General features: G+C 39.2%; 1 protein-coding gene across 2 annotated transcripts; it reads left to right on the top strand.

The window, feature by feature from the left end:
* The first annotated feature begins 1,369 nt into the window (after positions 1-1,369).
* gatd1 (glutamine amidotransferase class 1 domain containing 1) lies at positions 1,370-23,374 on the top strand. Of its 2 annotated transcripts, XM_087996606.1 has the most exons (8): positions 1,371-1,526; positions 5,718-5,794; positions 7,480-7,585; positions 8,464-8,571; positions 14,250-14,344; positions 15,446-15,539; positions 18,150-18,261; positions 21,810-23,374. In XM_087996606.1, the coding sequence occupies exons 1-8, from the start codon at positions 1,478-1,480 to the stop codon at positions 21,814-21,816; spliced, it is 648 nt and encodes a 215-aa protein (XP_087852732.1). In that variant the 5' UTR covers positions 1,371-1,477; the 3' UTR covers positions 21,817-23,374. The 2 variants fall into 2 exon arrangements, with proteins under 2 accessions (XP_087852733.1, XP_087852732.1); XM_087996607.1 differs by lacking the exon at positions 21,810-23,374 and having other exon boundaries at positions 1,370-1,526; positions 18,150-18,265.
* Positions 23,375-23,961: the final 587 nt, after the last annotated feature.

Below are 23,961 nucleotides of genomic sequence, written 5' to 3' on the forward strand. Positions count from 1 at the left end.
TCTGTGTGCATGTGAGTGTGTGTGTGTGTGTAGGAATATCTGTGTGTGTGTGTGTGTAGTGCAATGGTGATCACCTGTAATGTGACATGAACCCAAGGTCCCGGTTGAGGCCCTCCCTATGGGTACCGAACTTAGCTATCAGCCTCTGCTCAGCCACTTTCCTCTGCTGCCTGTCCCGAAGTCCACCTTGGAGGATGGTCACCCGAAGGTCCGGGGCTGAATGTCCTGGACTACTGAAGTGTTCCCCAACTGGGAGGGAACCCTCCTGTCTGTTGATTGTTGTGCGGTGCCATTACGCCATGTTCTTCGTGACCTGCAACACATTATCAATGGAGATGAGCACCTCACCAAGACCTTCCCCACACCTCCACTACTTGCCTTTAAACAACCGCCAAACCTCAAACAGATCATTGTTCGTAGCAAACTGCCCGGCTCTCAGGACAAATCCATACAACCCTGTCACAGTGGATGCTGCAAAACTATTACGCGTGGGAACACCTCCCACCATGTACATAGCAGGTGCTCATGTGACTCAGCCAACATTGTCTATCTTATACGTTGCAGGCAAGGATGCCCAGAGGCATGGTACATTGGGGAAACTGAGCAAAGGCTACGACAACAGATGAATGGGCACCGCACAACAATCAGGTGGGCGGGGCTGCGCAGTCCACGTGGGACGTTGGGCGGGGTGGGGGGGTGAATGTGCTGACTGGTCTACTCTGGACTTTGGTGGGTGGGGGCGGCGGGAGTGACCCACAAAGGAAGGTGGGCGGTTCGGGGAGGGGGGTACGTGTCCGAGGGCGTGGGGACATGTTTGAGTGGTCCACTCGGGACTATGGGCGGGGCTGAATGATCCACAAGGGATTGTGGGATTTGCGGGAAGGGGGACGTGTCTGAGGGCGGGAAGGGGGACGTGTCTGAGGGCGGGGGGGGACGTGTCTGAGGGCGGGGGGGGACGAGCTTGAGTGGTGCATCCGGGATTGTGGGCGGGGCCGTGGGATGGGTTTGAGCGGTGCACTCGGGACTGTTGTTGGGGAGGGGGGACGTTTTTGAGCGGTGCACTCGAGACTGTTGTTGGGGAGGGGGGATGTTTTTGAGCGGTGCACTCGAGACTGTTGTTGGGGAGGAGGGACGGTTTTGAGCGGTGCACTCGAGACTGTTGTTGGGGAGGAGGGACGGTTTTGAGCGGTGCACTCGAGACTGTTGTTGGGGAGGGGGGATGGTTTTGAGCGGTGCACTCGGGACTGTTGTTGGGGAGGGGGGACGTTTTTGAGCGGTGCACTCGGGACTGTTGTTGGGGAGGGGGGACGGTTTTGAGCGGTGCACTCGGGACTGTTGTTGGGGAGGGGGGACGGTTTTGAGCGGTGCACTCGGGAGTGTGGGCGGGGAAAGGGTCGGGTTTGAGCGGCGAACCCCGGGCTGTGGGCAGTTATTTGCTTCGTTTTCTTATTATTGAGGCCGGGCTGTGCTCAGGATTATGTCGGCAAAGCCCAGCCTCCTGATTGTTCTCAGCGCTGCTGCTGAAGGTAAGTTAAAGTCTGGGCCATGTTTGTCTCAGCCTGTATCACAGTACCATTCTGGTGGAGGGAGTAATTGATTTTTGTTAACCCTTCAGTGGTCGAATAGCAGACGTAGCATTCGTGATTAAAATGTGTGTCTGAGTCATTATGTGGAGGAGCTGGTGTTGGACTGGGGTGGACAATGTTAAAAATCACACAACGCCAGGTAAGAGTCCAATAGGTTTAATTGCAAGCACTAGCTTTTGGAGCACTGCCACCTGATGCAGGAGCAGCGCTCTGAAAGTTAGTGCTTCTAAATAAATAAAATGTGAGGTGCTACATTTTGGGAAAGCAAATCTTTGCAGGACTTATACACTTAATGGTAAGGTCCTAGGGAGTGTTGCTGAACAAAGAGACCTTGGAGTGCAGCTTCATAGTTCCTTGAAAGTGGAGTTGCAGGTAGATAGGATAGTGAAGAAGGCGTTTGGTATGCTTTCCTTTATTGGTCAGAGTATTGAGTACAGGAGTTGGGAGGTCATGTTGTGGCTGTACAGGACATTGGTTAGGCCACTGTTGGAATATTATGTGCATTTCTGGTCTCTTTCCTATCGGAAAGATATTGTGAAACTTGAAAGGGTTCAGAAAAGATTTTCAAGGATGTTGCCAGAGTTGGAGGATTTGAGCTACAGAGAGAGGCTGAACAGGCTGGGGCTGTTTTCCCTGCAGTGTCAGAGGCTAAAGAGTGACCTGATAGAGGTTTACAAACTCATGAGGGGCATGGATAGGATAAGTAGACAAAACCTCCTCCCTAGGGTCGGGGAGTCCAGAACTAGAGGGCATAGGTTTAGGGTGAGAGGGGAAAGATATAAAAAGGACCTAAGTGGCAATCGTTTTACACAGAGGGTGGTATGTGTATGGAATGAGCTGCCAGAGGAAGTGGTGGAGGTTGGTGCAACTGCTATAATTAAAGGGCATTTGGATAGGAAGGGTATGGGGGGATATGGGCCGGGTGCTGTCAGGTGTGACTAGATTTGGTTGGGATAGCTGGTCGGCATGGACGGGTTGGACCTAAGGGTCTGTTTCCATGCTGTACATCTCTGTCTCTATAATCTGGTGTTGTGTGATTTTTAACGATGTCTGAGTCTTTTTTTTTTCAAATTAAACCATCTATCATTATCTAATGATGCTGGGCACTGAGTGTCAGACCATTCAACTGTGGGAGACATTGCACTCTGGCAGCACAGGTGTCAAGCCCTGTTCAACCTTGTGTCGGCTCTTTTAAAGAGCAGTCTGATTAGACCCACTCCTTTTGCTCTTGCCTGTAAATGTTTACTTGCATGTGAGCAGTTTCCTAATTCTGTTATCAAACAAGCAACTGTGTGGATGCTGGAGTTCTGAAACAATCAAAAACAGAAACCTCTGGAGGAACTCAGCAGGTCTGGCCACTGGAATTGAAACAGCAACTCTGTTTCTATTGTGTTCAGACCTGAATTTCTCTAGCTGTTTTTGATTTGTGTGTAGTGCATGCTGTTGTTGTCCAACATTGGCAACTATGTATTTTCTAATAAGAGAGTAGTCCTTGGACCAAACCTTACTTTAATAGCAACTAGCACAGAGATTAGCTAAGTTTTATTTTAAATCCTCTGCCGTACACCAGAAATGCTGCTGTCATTTGTAATCTTCCTGTACTCACTGTTGAGATTAGCTAACTTGAAACACATCAGGTATGAAACCTGATAACGTGTGGATTAAGTGCTGTTGAAAGTGGTTCATATGATTGACTGACTGAGTTTTTTTTGCATTTGGAATATAGGAAAAATAGTAAGTCTCCCCTTGAGCCTGTTCCACTATTCAGTAACATAATGACTGATGTGCAATCTAACTCCTCATTATTTTAGCACTGAGACAGGAGGAAGTGCTGATAATCGTGCCTCATTAATCCAGTCGAATTAATTATGAAAATGGACAATTGTTTCTCTTTTGTACTATCCCATCTAAAATAAATACTAATGAACTCTATGTAACTGTTTACTGTAAGCAAAACTTTTTTTAAACCAAGTGACAAGTCAGCGTTTAAACTGAGGTCTGGAATTAAAATCATAACCCCTTAATCTCAAATACATAACAACTGGAAAAGGTAAACCTCTGCAAAATCCTTTTTTCTAAAAAAAAAGGCAAAAAATAGCCCCTGTTTGCCAAGCGTCTGGAAACAAAGGATAAAAGATGTTGATTTCTTGCCAATTGAGTTTTTAGACAACTGTAGACTGATTCCGATTGCATCAATCTGGATTCATGTCTTTAGATCATGGTCACAGTCCAGCTTTTCAGGTTTCAAAAGGCTGTCAGAAGTACTGGTAATTGAAGACTTGAGCTGAAAATGTGTTGCTGGAAAAGCGCAGCAGGTCAGGCAGCATCCAAGGAACAGGAGAATCGACGTTTTGGGCATAAGCCCTTCTTCAGGAATGCAATGCCTAATTGAAGACTTGATCAAGTTTCCAGGAACTTCTACTGAGATCAGAATTTCAGGGCAGAATTGCAGCTTGTCTTCCCCAGTACAGAAAGGGTTGCTTAGCAACTGTAAGCATATGGTCTCCCGAGTCTTTTCAAAACCAGTTTTCCAATAATTCAGGCAATAAAATCTACCTCTTCTCTTTTTCAAGGCTTTGCTTCACTATTTCTGCAAAGTCAGTTGATGATTTGTGTAAACAGCAAGTGGCTTACAGTGCGTACCTGTTAACCTTGCTCTGTTCCCTCTTTAACTGAAAAAATGTTCAAACTATTCCAAAGGCTTAGAATTTTTCCACACAGCCCATACTTATAAATATGTATTCCAACAATAGTCTTTATATCAATCTAAGCTTAAAGGTTAGCAAATTATGTAATTTCAGTTCGTATTTGCATATAATAGTTGCAGACTTCTCCCACCTTTTGTGCATGATGATATTTAATTTCACATCTGAAAATTCTGACTCTAATTTTTAGCCTATACCTTACAGTTTTTAAGTACTGAACAAATTTTTCTCCCATCTATCTTACTTATACCTTTAATATCGTAATTTCAATTAAGTCACCCGTTAGCCTTCTAAATTCAAGGGGATATATCCCTATTTTGTGGGTGGATCTCCTCAATACAGGTGTGGCACAGCCAGAGTTTTGTATAACTAAAGAATTACTTCATTGTACTCTGATTCTCTCAGTATAAAGGTGGGAATCTATTGGCCATTTTGATTACTGCTTCGATCTGTTCATGATCAGTGTGCATGAATCTACATGTCTGTAACACTGCTGTTTCTGAGCAATGTAATTGTAACCAACAGAAGTGAAAATTGGAAGTTCCAATGTTTTGGGGGGTGGCCTTTTTTTAAAATATATATACCTCATCTGAAAGAGATCATCTCCAGTAATATAGTGCTCTCCCAGTAGACCACTGGACTGTGTGATTGAGGCTCTGGAGTGAAACTTGTGTTCACAGTTTTCTGACTTGGGTAAGGGTGCTATCATTGAACCACAACTGAGATAATTACCCTAAGTATTAACCATTATATTGAGATTTGTCGCAGTTTAGTCTATCAATCTGTGTTTAGTGGCTTCAAACTCTCAATTTTCAACAACACAGCTTGACATTTTTTTAATAAAGCTGGGATACAAAATTTGTGTACAGGTATACATTTCTTTAAGCTTCTAGAAATGGCATATGGAAGTGAAACCCATGAGCAGTTTCTTGTGAATAGAATTGGTTATATTATCACAGTATCTAGTCTATTTTCCAATAACATTAAAATCTTTCCATATGACCACGTAATTATCAGGTCTTCACCATGTCATCTATTGGATCCTTTTTAACTTCACTATGCCTACATTCTTGTGAGAAATACATCTCTATCTTGTTCTTGTGAGGTGTGCCTCCTGCCCATTGTATGTATTCGTCCTTTATTCCAGTAAAGCCTTCAGTGTTTCTTTCTATTGCAGGTGTAGAAATTGTTACCAACTTCTGGAAAATTGCAAACTTTTTCTTAATCTAGGTACTCACTGTATATATTGAGAAATAGATTCATATTTCAAATTGTTGAATGATAGAACCAAAGCATAATTTGCCTACTTCATGCAGCCAATAATTTTACACACACTCAGCTTTATATATAGGAGTGTGATGATAGAAAGTAATGTTAAGAGTTTGAATGGAAGTGTTTTCATGTCTGTTCCCTTTCTTTCCCCCAGGTGTATCTGCACAGTCATTTTATCATTCTTATACACTATGTAACGCAGCTTTTAACCTTCAGATTGCCACTCCAGGGGTAAGTGCCAGTTACATAGTCTTTATTGAGTAACTGAGTACTTTTACAACAAAAGCATAATGCTAATTATTGCCTTGTATGGATGAGCCATCTAACTGCACCTGCTGTGTCTTGGAACAGGGGAGGATCATAACGTATAGGAGCAGAAATGGATCATTCTGAGCATGATGATAATAATCCTGAACTCCACTTTACAGCCTTTTCTGCATAACCCTTGATTCTCTTACTAATCAAAATCTATCTCAGCCTTGAATATACTTAATGATCCAGACTCAACAATCCTCTATGGTAAAGAATTCTACATCTTCACAACCCTCTGAGAGAAGCAACTCCTCCTCATCTCTATCTTAAATGTGTGACCCTTTATTCTGAGATCATGTCATCTGGTCCTAGATTCTCCCACAAGGGCAAACAACCTTTCCACATACACCCTGTCAAGTCCTCTCGGAATCTCATATGTTTCAAAAAGATCACTTATAATTCTTCTATATTCCAACAAGTGGAGGCCTAATCTACTAAACCACTCGTCATGAGATAGCTATTCCATACCTGGTATCAGCCTAGTGAACCTTCTCTGACCTCCCTCCAATACCAGTGTATCTTTCCTTGGATAATGATATTCACAGTGTTCCATTTTTGATCTGACTAGTGCCTTGTACTGTTTAAGAGAAACCTCCCTACTTTTATATTCCACTCCCTTGAAATAAAGGCTAATGTTCCATTTGCCTTTCCTATTACACACTGAACTTGTGGACGAGGTCTCCCACATACTTCTGGTTCATAGATTACTGCAATCTTTTTCTATTTAAATAATATTCAGCTTCTCTGTTTTTTTCATGCCAATCTTGATAACCTCCCATTTCTCCACAAGGTAGCCAAGTTTTTCCCATCTATATACCTTGGCAGAATGTTTTGTGTCATCCTCATCACTTGCCTTCCTACCTATTTTTGTCATCCAGAAACTAGGCTATAATATATTCAAAGGCTCAGTAAAGATGAGAAAGACCCTAAAGCATGTTAATAACCACAATCCATGATTCTCTTGCAAAAATATGACTACGTTCACTACCTTGCTTCCCATTGGCACGTCTTTATGCTTTAGATTTTCCACTGTTAATGTGGCTATGGGTAATTTAAATTGTTGTTTCCTATGTAAATGTTTCTCACTTCAAATATATCCTCTTGTAGTGGATTTATTTTAATTTCTCAGAATCTGAGTCTGTACTGCTAAGAAACCTCACCTCTAACCAACTTCACTTTTTGACTTCACTAGCCATCAGTGAATAATAGACTGTAAAATTCTAGTGTTCACTAAAGTTAGGAATAGAACTTTAAGTTGAGAATGTATTTGCACCTGCATGTTCATTCTACCTGAAGGCAATACTGTCTTAACTTCCCTCTAATCTCAAGAAAAATCAGTTATAGTTAGTAATAGGTCTTGTTTCGAATCTGCAGTTCTCAAATTCTATTTCTAAATCTCTTAACAATAGGACAGTAATTTCTGCACCTCACTGTAATGTATTAAATGAAATATTCTAAAGTGTTGTCAGTGAATGTTTTCTTTGCCTTCTCCTTGACCTTCAATACATTGCATTTTGTTCAGTTTGTGTAACTATGGTTCTGATCCAAGCCAGCTGTCATCTGTTTAGTTAGAGAAGGCTTTTAAATGTATGTGCTTGCAATAGGGGAAGCCGATGGATTTTGTGGAACTGGATGAAAATAACATACGCTGGATCCAGGACTTCCGTATGAAGCCATACTCCAATCCAGCGAAGCTGGAGTCAATTGATGGTAGGACTCATCTACATTGAGATGCATTGTTTGATAAATTTAAAATACCGAAGGTAATCTAGCAATACCAACTCTATATTTATTTTTGGAGTGTGAAGTTAATAATAATCCGATAGTTTACAGAATGAAAGTGAAACTTCGATGATCATTTTGCAGCATCAAGATTATTTAAGATTCAGAGTAGTGTCTTGAAACATAGAATAAAGAAGGATGTGAGTATTTAAAGGAGAAAGTGAGGACTGCGAATGCTGGGGATCAGAGCTGAAAATGTGTTGCTGGAAAAGCGCAGCAGGTCAGGCAGCATCCAAGGGGCAGGAGAATCGACGTTTCGGGCATGAGCCCTTCAGGAATCATTTAAATCATTCAGTGAGTATTTAAAGTCTGGACTGATGTAGATGGCATGAATGTGCCATTTGCTTTCGTTATAGTAAATGATGTACCATATTAACTCCCATAAATTGCTGTAGCTGATCTGAGAGTGCAGTTTGTTACCCAAGTACTGCAGTTTTGCATTAAAAGTTCCAGAAGCGGTCAAAGTACAAATTTCATGGCCGATCCATAATAGATGTTTTTTGGGTCCAGAGCAGTAACAGACTGTGAAAAAAATTGAACCCAATAAAAAGGGAGGGGGAGAGAAGGTCTGAAGTATAACTAGTACTAAAGAGCAAGAGACACCCAATCCATAGTCAATGAAAATGTGATCTGACAAAGGAGAAGTCTTGAAATATCCTTGTGACTTGTGCTGTTTTTTCAATGCAGTGAACCACGTGCATTATGTTTAATATGTTTTTGTCTAGTACAGTGGGACATCGATGCACATTTAAATGAAAATGTAAACTATTTTGCTATCTTCCAATTAAGTTCCATTGTATCACTAGGTGCAAGGTACAATGCTATCCTGATTCCTAACTGTCCTGGTGCTATGGTAGATCTTGCAACCAGTGGATATCTGGCCAAGATTCTCCAACATTTCTGTGCTGAGCAAAGTGAGTAATATATTCTCAAACTTTATTAAATTTATTCTGAAGGTTTTAATAAGAAATTACCTAATTGTTGATTATAATGGTTGTAAGTTATGGATTTTGCAAGGCATATTCATGGAACATTCGTTCTAGTCTGTATTGAGTGAGCTGATCTCTGAGAAGACAGTAGCTGGGGTGATAAATATGGCATTACCTTGGTCAGTGAAAACAAATCAAGGCACTGTTTCTGTCCAGTGCCTCTTGTTGGAAAACTTTGGTTCACAACAAAGGATTTCATTTGGTTGCATCGATAAGTGCTGTTAACAAGGTTCACTGAAGATTGATCACTTCTGGAAGGATATAAATCTCTAGCCCAAATGAAAACATAGCCTATCTAGCTGAGCTTTGAATAGAAGAATGAGGAGATTTTGAATTTGTATAGCACCATCCTTATGAAGAAAAATATTATAGTGCAGCCTATGTGAAGGAAAGAATGATAGCACTAATCAATAGAGAAGGTTTTGAAGAAACAGGAGTTGAAAGTGAAGTGGTTTTGGAAGTGAGTCCCAAGCAGTAAGAGAATGCAAAATTTGGCCTCCAAAGAAACAATTCTGCAATCAGATTTGAGAGTCTGAGGCCGAAACTGTTTCCTGCAACATTGTTATGGACTAAGCCAGACCGCTCGAAACATTCTTAAGCAGGCAGCCCCAGACCATAACTTTGCAATTTGCTTTGGTAAGAGTACAGTAAAAATTACCCGGATTAAGCTAGATTGACTACTAGATTTTAAAACAGACAAAAATTTATTCACAAAATTACACAATGAAACAAAGAAAAGAATAAAGAACCCCTACAGAACTCAACCTACCAAACTAGACTTAATTATACTGTTCTGAATATACACAACAGTCCCAATAAGCACGCTCCCTTTAAAACCCAGTATAAATGGAACACACAATTACAGTTTGAAGTTGAGGTGCAGACAAGAGAGTTTCCACACCGCTCCCTGTTGAACTTCCAACCGGTTCAAGACTGAACTAAAACTGCTCAGCTCAGCTAGAGAGCTGATCACTCCCCTATCGTTATATCTAAAACATGACCACTTTGGCTTGAAGTCTCTTCTGTTTACATAGAAACAAAAGGCCTCTCCAAATCCTTTTCATCTCTGTACCAAACCAGATTGATGGGAGCCTGGCCCGCTTTATTAGCCCTCTGAAAAAAATCAAGGACAGAGTATCCTTGAGCATAGGAGCAGCTTTTAGAGAAAAAAGGACTAGCTTTCTGACAATATTTGGTGTGGAAATATCATTCAAAGCAAAATGTTAACTGAGGTGAATTAGAACAAGTTCCATGGAGTAGAAGCTAATGTGGTGAAAGACAGAGAACCAGGGGCACTTGCAAACAATTGTTGGCAATCTTGTCAGGAAAGCCTCAGGCTGCCGTCTTTTTCTTCATTTCTTTTGCTGTTTGGGGTTTAGTTTCACACTGAAAATAATGAAGTAATGAAAACTCCCTCTGTATTTTACCAAACATATATGGCAACTATACAGCTAGATAAACATATTTTCCCTTCACTCCACATGTGGAGGTGGTTGCATATTTGTACATGAAAGCCATGTATTGTACGTGGATTTCTAGAAGGCATTTGATAAGGAATCACATTGAAGGTTATCGCAGTAAGTAAAAAGCTCATGCTTTGGGAGTTAACATATTAACTTGAATAGAAGATTGGCGAAACAAAATATCCATAAGTATGTCCTTGTCTGATTGGTAGCATGTCATAGAATCATAAAGTTATACAACACAGAAACAGGCCTTTTGGCCCATCATGACTAGTCAATTACAGACATCAAACTACACTAATCCCATTTACCTGCCCTTGGTCTACTATGACTTAGCATTTTAAGTACTCATCCAGATGCTTCTTAAATGTTTCAAGTGTATTTATCTCTACCACCCTCTCAGGCAGCACATTCCAAATATCTACCATTCCCTGGATGAAAATATTTTTCTCATATCTCCGCTAGATCACTTGCTCCTCACCTTTAAACTTATGCCTTGTGGTCTTGGACAGGTCAGCCATGGGGAGGAAATTCTGATGATTTACTCTCTAAACCTCTCATAATTTTGTAAATCTCACTCAGATCCCCCTCAGCCTCCAAGGAAACCAAACCCATCCTAGGCAGTCTCTGTTCATAACTGAGACTTTTCATCCCAGGCACCTTCCTTGTGAATTGCCTCTGCACCCTTTTCAGTGCTATCATTTTCTTGCAATAATATAGTGACCAGAACTGCACACCATACTAATGTTTTATAAAGTTGTAACAAGACTTCCTTGCTCCTTTTTGCTCTGCTGTCTAGTGAAGCCAAGCATCCTGTATGCCACCTTCATCACCTGTCTGCCTGTACTGACACCTTCAGTGACCTGTGGAGATATACACTCTTTGTTCCTCAGTATTCCCTAGGGACCTACCATTCCTTATGTATGTTTACCCCTTGTTAGACCTCCTAAAATGCATTTGCCATTGCCATTGCTCTGTCCAATTTACAGACTGATCAATGTCAGACTGTAGCCTGAATATCAACAATATCACCAACTTTCATATCATGTGCAAATTTACTAATTATATCTTCTACATTCACATCCAAGACATTAATGTAAATAGCAAACAGCAAGGGTCCCAGCATGAACCCTGTGCTACACTGCTGGTCACAGGCTTCCAATTACAGAAGCAACGCTCTACTCTCTGCTTCCTATTTACAGTTCCAGTTTTCCTTGTGTTCCATGGGCTGTTACATTTTACATCAGTCTTCCATGTGGGAATTTGTCAAAGGCCTGACTAAAGTCTCTGTACACCTCATCAATATATTTGGTCACCTTTTCAAAAACTCAGTTAAATTAGTCAGACAGAATCTCCCTGTAACAGCCAGGTCAATCATTGCCTTTTTAAGTATTGATAAACCCTGTCTTTCAGAACTTTTTTTCCAATGAATTCCCGACCACTGACATCAAACTAACTGATTTGTCATTACTTGGCCTATCGCTACTGCCTTTCTTAAACAAAGAAACCACATTAGCTAACCTTCAGTCATCTGGCACTTCACCTATGGTCAGCGAAGATTTAAATATCTCTGTCAGAATAGCAGCAATCTCTTGTTTCCATCGCATGGGATACATCTTATCAGGCCCTGAGGTTTTGTGCATCTCTCTGCCTGTTAAGGGAAAAAAAAGTGCTGGAGGCCTTAGAAAACATAAAGGTTAATAAATCTTGAGGACCTGGTCAAGTGTATCCTAGGATGTTGCAGGATGTTAGAGAAGAATTTGCAAGGCCCCTTGCTGAAATATTTTTGTCCTCTCTAATTTTGGGTGAGGACTGAAGGGTGGTAATGTTGTGCCTTTATTTGGGAAAGGCTGTAAGGAGGAGCCTGGGAACCATAGACCTGTGAGCCGGACATCGGTAACAAATAGGTTGTTGTTGCTGAAAGATAGGATTTACAATCTTTTGGAGAGGCAAGGACTGATTAGGGATAGTCAGCATAGTTTTTTGCAAGGGAAATCAGGACTCACAAACTTGATTGAGTTTTTTGAGAAAGTAAACCAAAAGGATGGAGGGCAGAGTAGTAGACATTGTCTAAATGGACTTTAGTAAAGCCTTTGACAAAGTTCTGCATGATCGACTCACTCCTAAAGTTAGATCACATGGAATTCGGTGGGAGTTTGCCAATTGGATACAAAATTGGCTTGACGTAGGAGACAGAGGTGGTGGTGGAGGGTTGTTTTTCGGACTGGAGAGCTGTGACCAGTGATGTTCCACAGGGATTGGTACTGGATCTATTTCTGTTTGTCATTTATGCCAACGATTTGGATGAGAATATTGGAGGCAGGGTTAGTAATTTTACAGATGACACCAAAATTGGTGGTATAATAGACAGCGATCATCAGATGACAAAGAGATCTTGATCGAATGTGTCAATGGGCTGAGGAGTGGCTGATTTGTTTTTAATTTTGAAAAATGTTCTGTATTGCATTTTGATAAAACAGACAAGGGCAGGACTTATACAATTAATGGTAGAATCCTGAGTAGTGATGTAGAACAGAGACCTAGCGGTTCAAGTGCATATTTCTTTGAAATTTGCACAGGTAGACAGGGCAGTTAAGAAGGTATTTAGCATACATACCTTCATGCTCAGACCTCTTGAGTATAGGAGTTGGGATGTCATGTTGAAGTTGTTTAAGCTGTTGGTGAGGTCTCTTCTGGAGTACTGTGTGCAATACTCGTTGCCTTGCTATAGGAAGGATGTTATTAAAATTGGAGAGGGTTCAGAAAAGATTTGCCGGAATGTTGTCGGCAATGGAGGACTTGTTAGAAAAATAGGCTAGCCAGGCTGGGACTTTCTTCACGAGTATAGGAGGTTGAAGGGTGACATTATAGAGGTTTATAAAATTGAGGGGCACAGATAAAGTGAACAGCAAGGGTCTTTTCTCTGGGATGGGGAAGTTCAAAACTGGGGGGCACTTAAGGTGAGAGGAGGAAGTTTTTAAAAGGACATGAGGGAACAACATTTTCTTTTACAGAGTGGTTTGTGTGTGGAATAAGCTGCCAGAGGAAGTGATAGGTGCACATACAGTTAATTGACATTTGAATAAGTAATTGAATAGGAAAGTTTTAGAGAGATTTGGGCCAAATACAGGCAAGTGGGGCTAGTTTAGTTTGGGAACGTGGTAGGAGGGGACTAGTTGACCAAAGGGAATGTTTCCAGGCTGTATGACTCTACGACTATGATTTCCTTTGTCAAAGGACATTAGTGAACCAAATGGATTTTTATATTAATTGAATTAATGGGTGCAATTATTCAGTAGTTTCCAATTCCAGATTTATTAATTAAACTTAAAATTCAACCAGCTGCATGGTGGGATTTGAACCCATATCCCCAGTGTTAGTCTTTTATCTCTCAATTGCTCGTTCAATGACATTACTGACAGGTAGATGATGGTGTAGCAGTATTTTTCTTAGAACCAAATTAAGCTTATACATTATTTCTTTGGCACTGGGAAGAGGAACTCTCACATTTAGGTGACTGATATTGCTGAATTTTTTTTCAAAATTAAAACATATAAGTAAGCAGTGGGAAGGTGAAGTTAACTTGTTTGTGTTATAGACTCTAACTTTAACTTTAAAAAAACATAACTTTTGGCCTTTGAAATAAAATAGTTTTTTGCAGCATCTGTTTTCACTTGGAGCTTAAGTTATAGTTTTTCTTTACATTCCTCATCTCTTATGTTACTAGCTTCATTTTCTCTCTCTTTAATTCATTCATGGCATGTTCAGTGTCGCTATCTGGGCCAGCAGTTATTGCCAAATCCTAATTACCATGAACTGAGTCCCTTCTTAGGGCCATTTCAGAGTGCAGTTAAGAGTCAGTCACATTTGCATGGTGAGGACAAACTGTAGTTTGATATGTTAACTTATCTGTTCTCATTGGATATGTACTGAGCTTGGTTTCCAGTATCTTTATAATCCAAAATTTGCAGAGTTTATTAAACTGACATTTACATTGTGAAAATAGACATTTATTTCCAGGCTGAGATGTGCACCATCTGTCCAAAATGAATCTATTTTCTAAGTCAAGTTAAATATTTTCTTAAATGTAATAAAATGGGGAAGATTTGATCTGTCATTATTTTAATTTGCTGATTGCAGAACCAATTTGTGTGGTGGGACATGGAGTTGCTGCTCTATGTTGTGCAACCAACCAGGACAAGTCATGGATATTTGAAGGATACAGCATCACTGGAGTAAGAGTTCAGTTCAAATGTATTTTACACAAGAAAAGTTGTATTTTTATTATAGGTATGTTATTAATAACATTCAAGCATGGACTAATAAGTGGCAAGCAAAATTCATTCTGTGCAAGTGTCAGGCAAAGATCCACCTCTGAGAGAATCTAATTATGTCCCTTTTGACCATCAGTGGCATTACCATTGCTGATGTTTCCACATCAACATCCTGTGGATTGTGATTGACCGAGTACGCTGAACCAGCTGTGTAAATAATGTAGCTAGAAGAATCAATATGAGGATAGAAATTATGTGGGATGTAATTCTACTTCTGAATCCTCAAAGCTTACCTACTATCTACAAGGCTCACGTTAGGAGTGTGACGGAAACTCCACACATATCTGGATGAGTGCAGACTCAAGATAGTGGATGTCATCTGGGACAAAGCAGCTCCCTTAGTCATTACACCATCTACCAGCTTGCACAATCTGTCTGTCACCACTGTGCATAGTGGCAGTAGTATGTACCATCCACAAAAGCCCTGTAGCATCTTGACAAGGATCTATTACCAGCACCAAAATCATAACCCAACCACTTCAAACAGCAAGGGCCAGAGATCCATGCGAACATCAACTTTGTCAAATTCCCTTCCAAGCCACATTTGACTTGGAACGTAATTGCTGTTTCTTTTAGTCAAATGTAAAATTCCTCCCTAACAATAGTGTTTGCAACTACACCACATGCTACATGGGTTCAAATAAGTGATTCACCATCTTCTCAAAAGCAATTAAATATGATAATAAATGCTATCCTAATCAGGGATGCTCACAAATTTTAAAAAATGTTTAATTTGCAGCTTTAGTTAACCTCTCTAACAGGTAGTGCATAATAGCAAAGTTTATGGGATAAACAGAGGCTATTTGCTCTGTGATTGTGTTAACTGTGAAAAGAGCTATTCAATCTTATCCCATGTTTTAAATTAAAAAATAAGCTGTATTTAATTACTGTCTGACTTTGCTATTTAACAGCATTCTAGATTACTGATGTTACTGTTTGTGTCTAGGATCAGTTATTGCAGTTTATTTTAATCAATTGTTAATTGATAGTTTCTCTTCATAGCCCTCAGTCTTCGAGCTAGTAAGGAGGAAAGATTTTGCAAGCCTTCCAGTCATTGTGGAGGATTTTGTGAAAGACTCTGGAGGCACCTACAGTGGTAGGTCATCTTTGGCTCTGTGTTGCCCTAGTTATTGTAATTCAGGCATTCTTTGAGACCCATTCCATCAAAAAGAAAATTTCTGATTTATTCTGTAGAAAACATCAAACTAATTTCTCCTTAGTTGAAAGTTCCATTCCTGTGATTCCAAGCTGCTATATTTTGGTAAAGTCCTGATCAAGGCAATTTAAAATTAGTCAAGAACCTAGACAGTCAGTGTTGGAGCTTTCATCACAACAGATGTTTTTTTGGCTAGACATGTACAGACCATACGTTTTTTATTTTCCTGCCTTTTTGACTGTGGACTAAAATTAAAAAGTTCAGTTTTAAAAATCAAGGAAGAGGAATTGCAGAACTTTTTCACAGCAAGCTGCCAGCACTTATTCAGAATGGTATTTGAACTTTTGTTTATTGATCAATAGGAGTTGTTTAGTTGCAGACAAACTAGCACCAGGGAGTATACACAGATTTGGCTGTTTGATCTGTGGCATGTTGACCAGTTAGCAATGGCACAGGTCTTTTGCCTGCCAACGTGATTGGCTCACAATAGCTGAACAACTTGTGGGTGTGAAAAAAATGGTTGCAACTCTTCAGAAAGTGAAGTGCTGACTTTGACTCTGTGTTAAGAAAGTTCCCAAAGCCTGAAGAAAGCCAGTTCACTTTTCTTCACCAGTTGCTGTAAGCTGTTGTTTTAACCAATAAATCAGAGACTTTATACATCATTTCTCTTTGTGCCTTCCGCAGGCAAGTGAAAGTACCTGAAAAAGAAAGAGTTCACAAAATAGCAAGCCAAGGAAAGTTTAATTAAAAGCAAAATAGGTATGGATGCGAGAAGTTTTGAAATGAAAACAGAGTGGTAGAGAAACTCAACAGGTTAAGTCCGCATTAATGACGAGAATTGTTTTTGATATGGTTCTGCTTCAGAACACTTATTTTTAATCCTAAAATCTATATATTTGTAGTAAATAGTAATTCTGGTCAAGTACAGAAACCTGGTCCATGCCTCTGTCAACCTTAGTCTAAAAATACAGATAAGCTAGGGAGTTTTGATATTTTGAAAAAACCTTCAACATTTGTGACAATTCCAGGAATACTGAGGCTAATTTAGTCTCTTAGTATTTTGTATGATTTTTCTCACCTTAAGTTTTAAAAGTAGTCTGTTGCTGGACAGATTGGCTGCTGTTTAACACCTCATCCAAGTGGCTACACTGTAATGAACAATAGTTTGCCATTTCGTCCCACGAGCTTGTTCCATCATTTATCAAGATTGTGGCTGATTTGGCCTGACTACATATACATGCCTTTGACCCGTATACCTTAATATCTTTGATTTAATAAAACAGTATCTTTCTCAGATTTAAAATGAACAACTGATCCAGCATCCATTGCTGTTTGTGGAAGTGCACTCCAAACATCTACCATCTTTTCTGAATGAAAATGCTTCTTGACATCTCTCCTGAATGGTGTGGCCCTCATTCTCAGTCTGTGCCTCCTAGTTCTAGATTCTCCAACAGGAGAAATAGTTTACTTTTATCTTTATCTACTTTTTCCTTTCCTGGTAATATCTAGAAGACCTTGAACGTGTCACTACTCAACCTTTTAAATGCTGGAGAAAATAGGCCTGATTTGTGTAATTTTTCCTCATAACTTAATCCCAGAAGGGTTTCGGATGACAGAGTGAAAGCCAAACGCAGTAAATAATAATCACAGCCAGGCCTAACCCAGTTAATGCACACATTGTTGTAAAGAAGATTTTAATTTGATAAAACATCAAAAATATTTCTCCAACTTATGGCTGGCAAGCCCTTAGCTGAAATATAATGAATTTACATAAATGGAATAGATATTGTGTAATAGAAAATGAAGTATTAAGAAGTGGAAATGATCTACTTTGTAAATCATTATCTTTTTAATTTTGAGTCTGGAATCTGTAGACCTATTCAATGTGAAATACTAATTGTTACGATCCTACCAATGGTTTATGACATTTTTGAATGTTTCCACGTTTCATATTTTCCCAGAACATTGAACTTATACAAATTGGGTGCTGGGTAATGTTGATTGAGAGAGCCAATGGTTTCCTTTACAGCTTCATTCATTAGATGTACTGTTCCTGTGTTGTTAAAGCATTCAATCCAAAAGTCTGAAGTAAAAGCTCCTTGTGCTGTGCTGCATTAGCTGACCTTGGCCAGAACAGCAGCAAAAGCTGCCATTATTTTCATGACAAGTCAAGTGACTCTTGCTGGGATCTAAAAGCGAATGAATATTAAACTAGTGTGATACTGAGAATGCTTCATTGAAGAATGGTCCCTTGGGAAGCACACCAGATAGTGATTATTCAAACAGTGCAACAGCAGAAATGTCATACTTTACATCAAAGGAAAAAAATCAGGTAGGTCTAATAAAATGTCATCTGATCTTGGTTTATGAGACTCCTTCGAAATATCTCAAATGATCAATATGAAATCCTTGATATAGAAACTGCAAACACTGTCTTCAAATCACATCAAAAGCAAATTTTCTTTAATGATTGTGAAAGAACCTCAAGGACAGTGTCTAAGAGTTAGATGTTGTGATTAAATATTATACTGTATCTATCTCTATTTTTAGCTAGTACACCTGATGCTACACACGTTGTGATTGATAGGCACCTTGTAACTGGACAGAATGACCAATCTACACTCATTGCCATCCAGAACCTCATACTTTTCTGTAATGCAAGGTGAGAAATTGTTTGTTTGAGAATCAATTGCTCAAAGCATTTTATCTATTAATATTTAAGGGGTTTCTTGGTAACTCTAGCAATAATGTTGGGCTCCCATGCAAAAACCCAAGGTATAATCAACGTTCCTGTAATCGTATTTCTTTTTTTACATGGACATGAGTTCAACCAGGTCTTGGCTGAGTTGTTAGGTGAAGAATGCTTTTCTGACAGGCAGAATAATGAGCTTGTACTTTCTGATTGGTCAATAGAATGTGGTTGAAATCAGTGAGGCTTTTATGACTGTAAGTCACTGTGACATGATACTTTTATCACTAGTTACAGTTCTGGAAGACCATTAGACTCATTAATGTTCATGCATTCATGCTCCATGTCCTTCATTGCAGCCTTCAATTATTCCTTTAGTTACTCAGTGTTTTCACCTCTAGCATGTGACCAAATGTCCATTCCATGTATTAGTCATTTGTTATGTTAAGAACACCTTCCCAAGATCTATTTTAACTGTGCTTTTTAAGCTTGAATTTGTTTCTGTTTGCCTTACAGTCATGAATTCTTAAATAATTTTCAAGTTAACCTTATTTATCTCTTAACTCCTTCCAACAGCTTTCCATTTTGTAATATCTGAACAGCAACAATGATATTAATTGCTGCTTCTAATTTAGTAACGTCTACAAGCATCACTAATTTTGATTTGAGTCTGAATCCAATCCATTGATATAAATTTGAAATTGTAGTGGTCTCAATACTGATTGCTGTATATCCAATTCAGTGCCATACCCAACCTTTTTAGAGCTCCTCTGACAGGTACCTACAGTATTCTACCCTTCAACCAATTTCCATTCAGAGAATTTTTCCAGTATCCCCATCACATTGCATTAACTGAGAGCGAAGTATGTAGAATGTTAAGAAATGCCACTTAGAAGACAAGGTACGCTCCTAAAAAATTTTTTTTTGTCTGTTTAGAACGTCAGTTCCTTAAAGAAATAATTTGATGCAATGTTTCTCATTGTGACTGCTATTTATTTGGACATCAGTGTACAGATAATCTGATGACTAATTTGTTTATGCTGCTTTTAAGACTGCATCTTTCTATTCTACTTTATTTTGATTATGGACTAAATTGGGCAAAGGACTGCTTTATAACAAAATACTAAAAGAATTGTAGCTTTAAAAGGCAAGTTACTGAAACTCATCGTAAGTCTTGTTTACATTGGTTTGCATGTAGGAGGGAAGATGTAAGTAGACAGCACAGCACCAGGCCATGTGTATAAAGTGAGATTTGTCTGGCATCAAGTAACTGATTTGGTTTGTCAAATTGTGACCATCTGTGTTTGGTTCCTGGGTAAGGGAACAGCTTGTAGATGTGAATGATACAACAAGGACCTGTCCATCTCTGAAAGAGAAGGTGGAGTCCCTCTATCTTTGCAATAAAAATATCTGACGTCTTAGAAGCTAGTTATTTCCTTCCACTAGTTGCTGTAAGCAGTGACTTTAACCCGTTTAAGAGACCTGGCAGTTAGTGGACCAATTGTCAGGACTTCCTGTTTTAAAAAAAAAACAAAAAAGAGATTGAATGGAAAATCCTGCCAAACAAAATGATCACTTCATCAATCCAGTGTACTGGTGCTGAGGAACTGTGGGAATCAGTTTTCAGTTTCCTTCTACTCAGAAAACTAACTCCTTTTTGCTATTTTTGTGTGTGTATGTATGGGGTTTATCAAGGAATTAGAGTTTTAACTAGTAGAGCTGCATATCAACAGCTAACAGTTGTTTTACCTGTGATTAGAATATATTTATTTGTAGTAAGGAACACTTGCACCGCACAAATGCCAGACAATGACTATCTCCAATCAGCAACAATTTAACTAACGCCCCTTGACATTTATTGGTGTTACCACCATTGAATGCCTAACAGTCAACATCATTGGGATACCACTGACCATAAAATCAACTGGATTCTCCATTTAAATACAGTAGCTACAAGAGCAGGTCAGAAACTGGGACCACTGCGGCGAGCAACTGTCTTCCCAAAGCCTGTCCACCATCTACAAGGCACAAGTCAGGAATATGATAGAATATACTTTCGAATGGCCTGGATAGGTACAGTTCCAATAACACTCAAGAAACTTTACACCATCCAGGAGAAAGCAGCCGCATCCACAAGCATTCACCACCTGCACTGCTAATGCTCAGTAGCAGCAGTGTATACTATCTATAAGATGCAGAGCTGAAATTCACTAAAGGTCCTTAGGTAGCATCTTCCAAACCCATGACCACTTCAATCTGGAAGGATAAGGGCAGCAAATACATGGGAACGCTACCACCTGCAAGCCAGTCACTATCCTGACTTGGAAATATATCACTGTTCCTTCAGTGCTGGATCAAAATCCTGAAATTCCCTCCCTAAGGCCCTTGTGGGACAACCCACAGCATATGGACTGCAACAGTTCAGGAAGACAGCTCAGCATCAGCTTCTCCAGGGCAACTGGAGATGGCAATAAATGCTGGCCAGCCAAAGATATTCATTTCCCACAAGCGAATTTTAAAACAAGTTCTTGTTAAATACATAAATCTGATCTGTTTTCTATTAATCTAGGGCTGTATGACTGATAACTCCAGGAATAGTGAAATTTGATTTTCAGTGTTTTGCCTGCTTGTGATAGGTCATGCTTTTAGAAAATGTGCATTTTGTTCCTAATGCACTAATAACCATCCAATTGTTTACTTATTCAAACATAAGGCATCTCCTTTCTGAATACCATATGATTGTTTGGGATTTGCATAAATGTATTTTTCTTTCAAACCTGTCTAATTTATGTTGAAGTTATTAATTCCACACTAATATGAAAAGCAAGTTGCTAGAGTATATGAAAAGCTTGAAGATAGCATTATTATTATTATTATTAGTGAGAACTGCATAGATTTCACGTAGACAAAGTCTCATTATAGAGTGATGGCACCCTAGTGTGGTTTAATGTCACACTACCACCATGCTAATAGAACAGACTGTAGGCAGATCTAGGAGCTCCAAACTGGGAATTGATTAAGCAGATTTGATTCACAGCAACATAATTAATTATACACTACTTCAATTTAGAACCTCCCAGCTCAATAAATCCTTCTCTACTGCATCATCAGCAACCTGGAAGACTAACCCTGGCTCCATATTAGAGAGATCAGAAGGAAATTCCAGGAACAGCACCAGAAATACCTTTAGAATAAGGGAGCTAACTCGGTAAAACTGTAACACGAAACTACCTGCCATATAAATTCCAAGAATGGTTGGCTGTAGACAGGTATAAAAAGCTGTAGACAGCTGACCAAACCCACAACAAATGGACCAGAGCATAGCTCTGTCATCCTACTCTCATCTAGTCAAATGATGCTAAGCAATTGGGAAAATAATTACTCCTGAGACTAGAACCAACACAGGGTTAAGTATCCCGGGGCTTTAGTGTTTAAATTAGTTCTTCAGGATTTTTTGTTGTTTGATTTCATGTAAAACATGTAGTTTCTGTTCTCAAATCCTTTTGAATCTTTCTTTACAGGAAATGATTGCACGTTATTTCATGATCGTATTAGGACTCAACAGTTTGATGAAATGGAACTGTCAAAAAGGCAACTCCCCACAACCAATAATAAAAACAGGAAATCAGCAAACCATGTCAGAAAAAAGCAGACCCTTAAACACTGAAAAGCTACCTCAGTCGCATTAGAGGCCAGCCAAGCTTTCGATTTCAAATGCATATCTGAGCGGACACGAGATTATGAACTTCTTCTGAAGTTTTAGATTGAACAATTAATATATAGCTTATTAAAAGTGAACCTGCTTTTATTAACTGTGACCAAATAAATGTCTTGAATTAAGGGAATTGTACTTTGGAGTTTCTTGCAAATGAACTGTAGCAAAATCAGTATGATCTTACTGAGAAGGTGCAAGGTGTTTACACTGGAAATCATGCAGCAGCCTATGTGCACCAATGGAAAAACTGCCTGTCCAAAAACTGAGGAAAAATATTGAGCATGTTTGGATTGGAAAAACTACTGTTTTAAATAGCAATTTTAAGAAAGAAATTAGGGCATCAAGAATAGCTAATGAGCATTTATACCTGGATACAAGGCCAATATAGTTCACAGTACAATGGAGATGAGCTTTGAAAGTTTGAATTATTCAAAGATATCCCTGAGAATCTACAGACCCGGTTAGTCTTCCAGGATATGGGAAAGTGAGAATAGCCATAGGCATAAAGACAGTGGTTTGCTGCACAGGATTGTGGGTGGGAGTTTGTGCTTGGATTGGAAATACTAAACTTGCGATGAATTTAAACAAAGTTGGAAGGTTTGTCTGGCTTTAACCAGGGAATAAGTCTCCAGAGAAACTTACACCGTTAAAAATAGTTCTGAAGTTTAAAGTTCCCAGGCTGGGAAAGAAAAAATCTATCATCAGTCTTTGGGAGCCAATAATCATTTTGGGCTGGTTCAAGATGAATTCAGTGTCTACTAAAAGAACAATATAAAGTATAACTATGAAGTATGTTTTCTCAGTTGTGCTAGAACTAAAAAGGGAATATTTTTATTCTGTGGTTTAAAGTGTAAGTTGCCTAGAAATGTTGTGTTTACTCAAAAGTGCTGTAATCTTGTGCAAAAAGGCAGGTCTTAAAATGTGAAATCTTGTCATATTACCCTTTCAACTGTTAATTGGAAATTTGTATTATTTTTAAAAGTTATCAACCTTGGTGATGTAATAGTTATTTCCCCTGAGTTGGATAGTTCCTATGACAATGAGTAGAGAAAATCTGAAAGCCTCCATTTGCTAATGTTGCCGTAACAATGAAGTAACCTGACATGATGCAAGGTTTTCTAGACAGGATATTTTGTTTGTTAGACAACTGAAGCTACTTTGTTAGGAATTAATTGTTGAAACGTTTGACTTTACAAAGTTCTAGAAATCCTCTTTGCTTTCAGTCTCTCCAAAAGGAAGGCCTTGATGTCTTACAAACCTTCATGTTGAGATAGGACTGCACTGTATTGTATCTGTAAATCAGTATGAAAACCTTAGTAGCTAAATGTTCTAAAGGAAGTGAATAAAAGAAAGCAAATTTCTTTGCCAGTTCATTTTGTTAGAATACTTTAGATTTTGAGCGATGAAGCCTAAGGCAAGTTGATGTACATCCGCTTTGAGGGTCCTTCCTGTGCGTTTTAGTTGGAGGGCTCCAATCTATTAATATATCTGATTTCACTTTTTGTCTGTATAAAATAAATTACTGGTATTTAAATTATCTTCCTTTCATATGGTCATGCTGTCCAGTTTTAATTATTTGCGTTAGAACTTGCAACAGTACAGTACAGGAACAGGCCTTTCACCTCACCTTGTTTATGCTGACCATGGTGCTGTTCTAAAGTAATCCTGCACCTGTCTGTGCATGATTCATATCCCTGTATTCTCTGCCTGTTCATGAGTCGGTCTAAATGTCTCTTAGATTTTGCTATCATGTCTGCTTCTACCACCTCCCCTGGCAGCGCACACCAGGCACCTGTTACTGTGTCACAACAAAACTTGCCTTGTACATCATCTTTAAACATTTCCCTTCTCATTTTAAATTCACACTCCCCTAGTATTTGATGTTTCCACCTTGGGAAAAAGACTGCTATTTATTCTATCCATGCCCCTGATAATTTTATTCGGTTCTACCAGGTCAC

This window comes from Chiloscyllium plagiosum, unplaced genomic scaffold, assembly GCF_037043375.1.
Source record: "Chiloscyllium plagiosum isolate Xiang-an unplaced genomic scaffold, Cpla_swu_hap1 HiC_scaffold_18, whole genome shotgun sequence".
NCBI lineage: Eukaryota > Metazoa > Chordata > Chondrichthyes > Orectolobiformes > Hemiscylliidae > Chiloscyllium > Chiloscyllium plagiosum.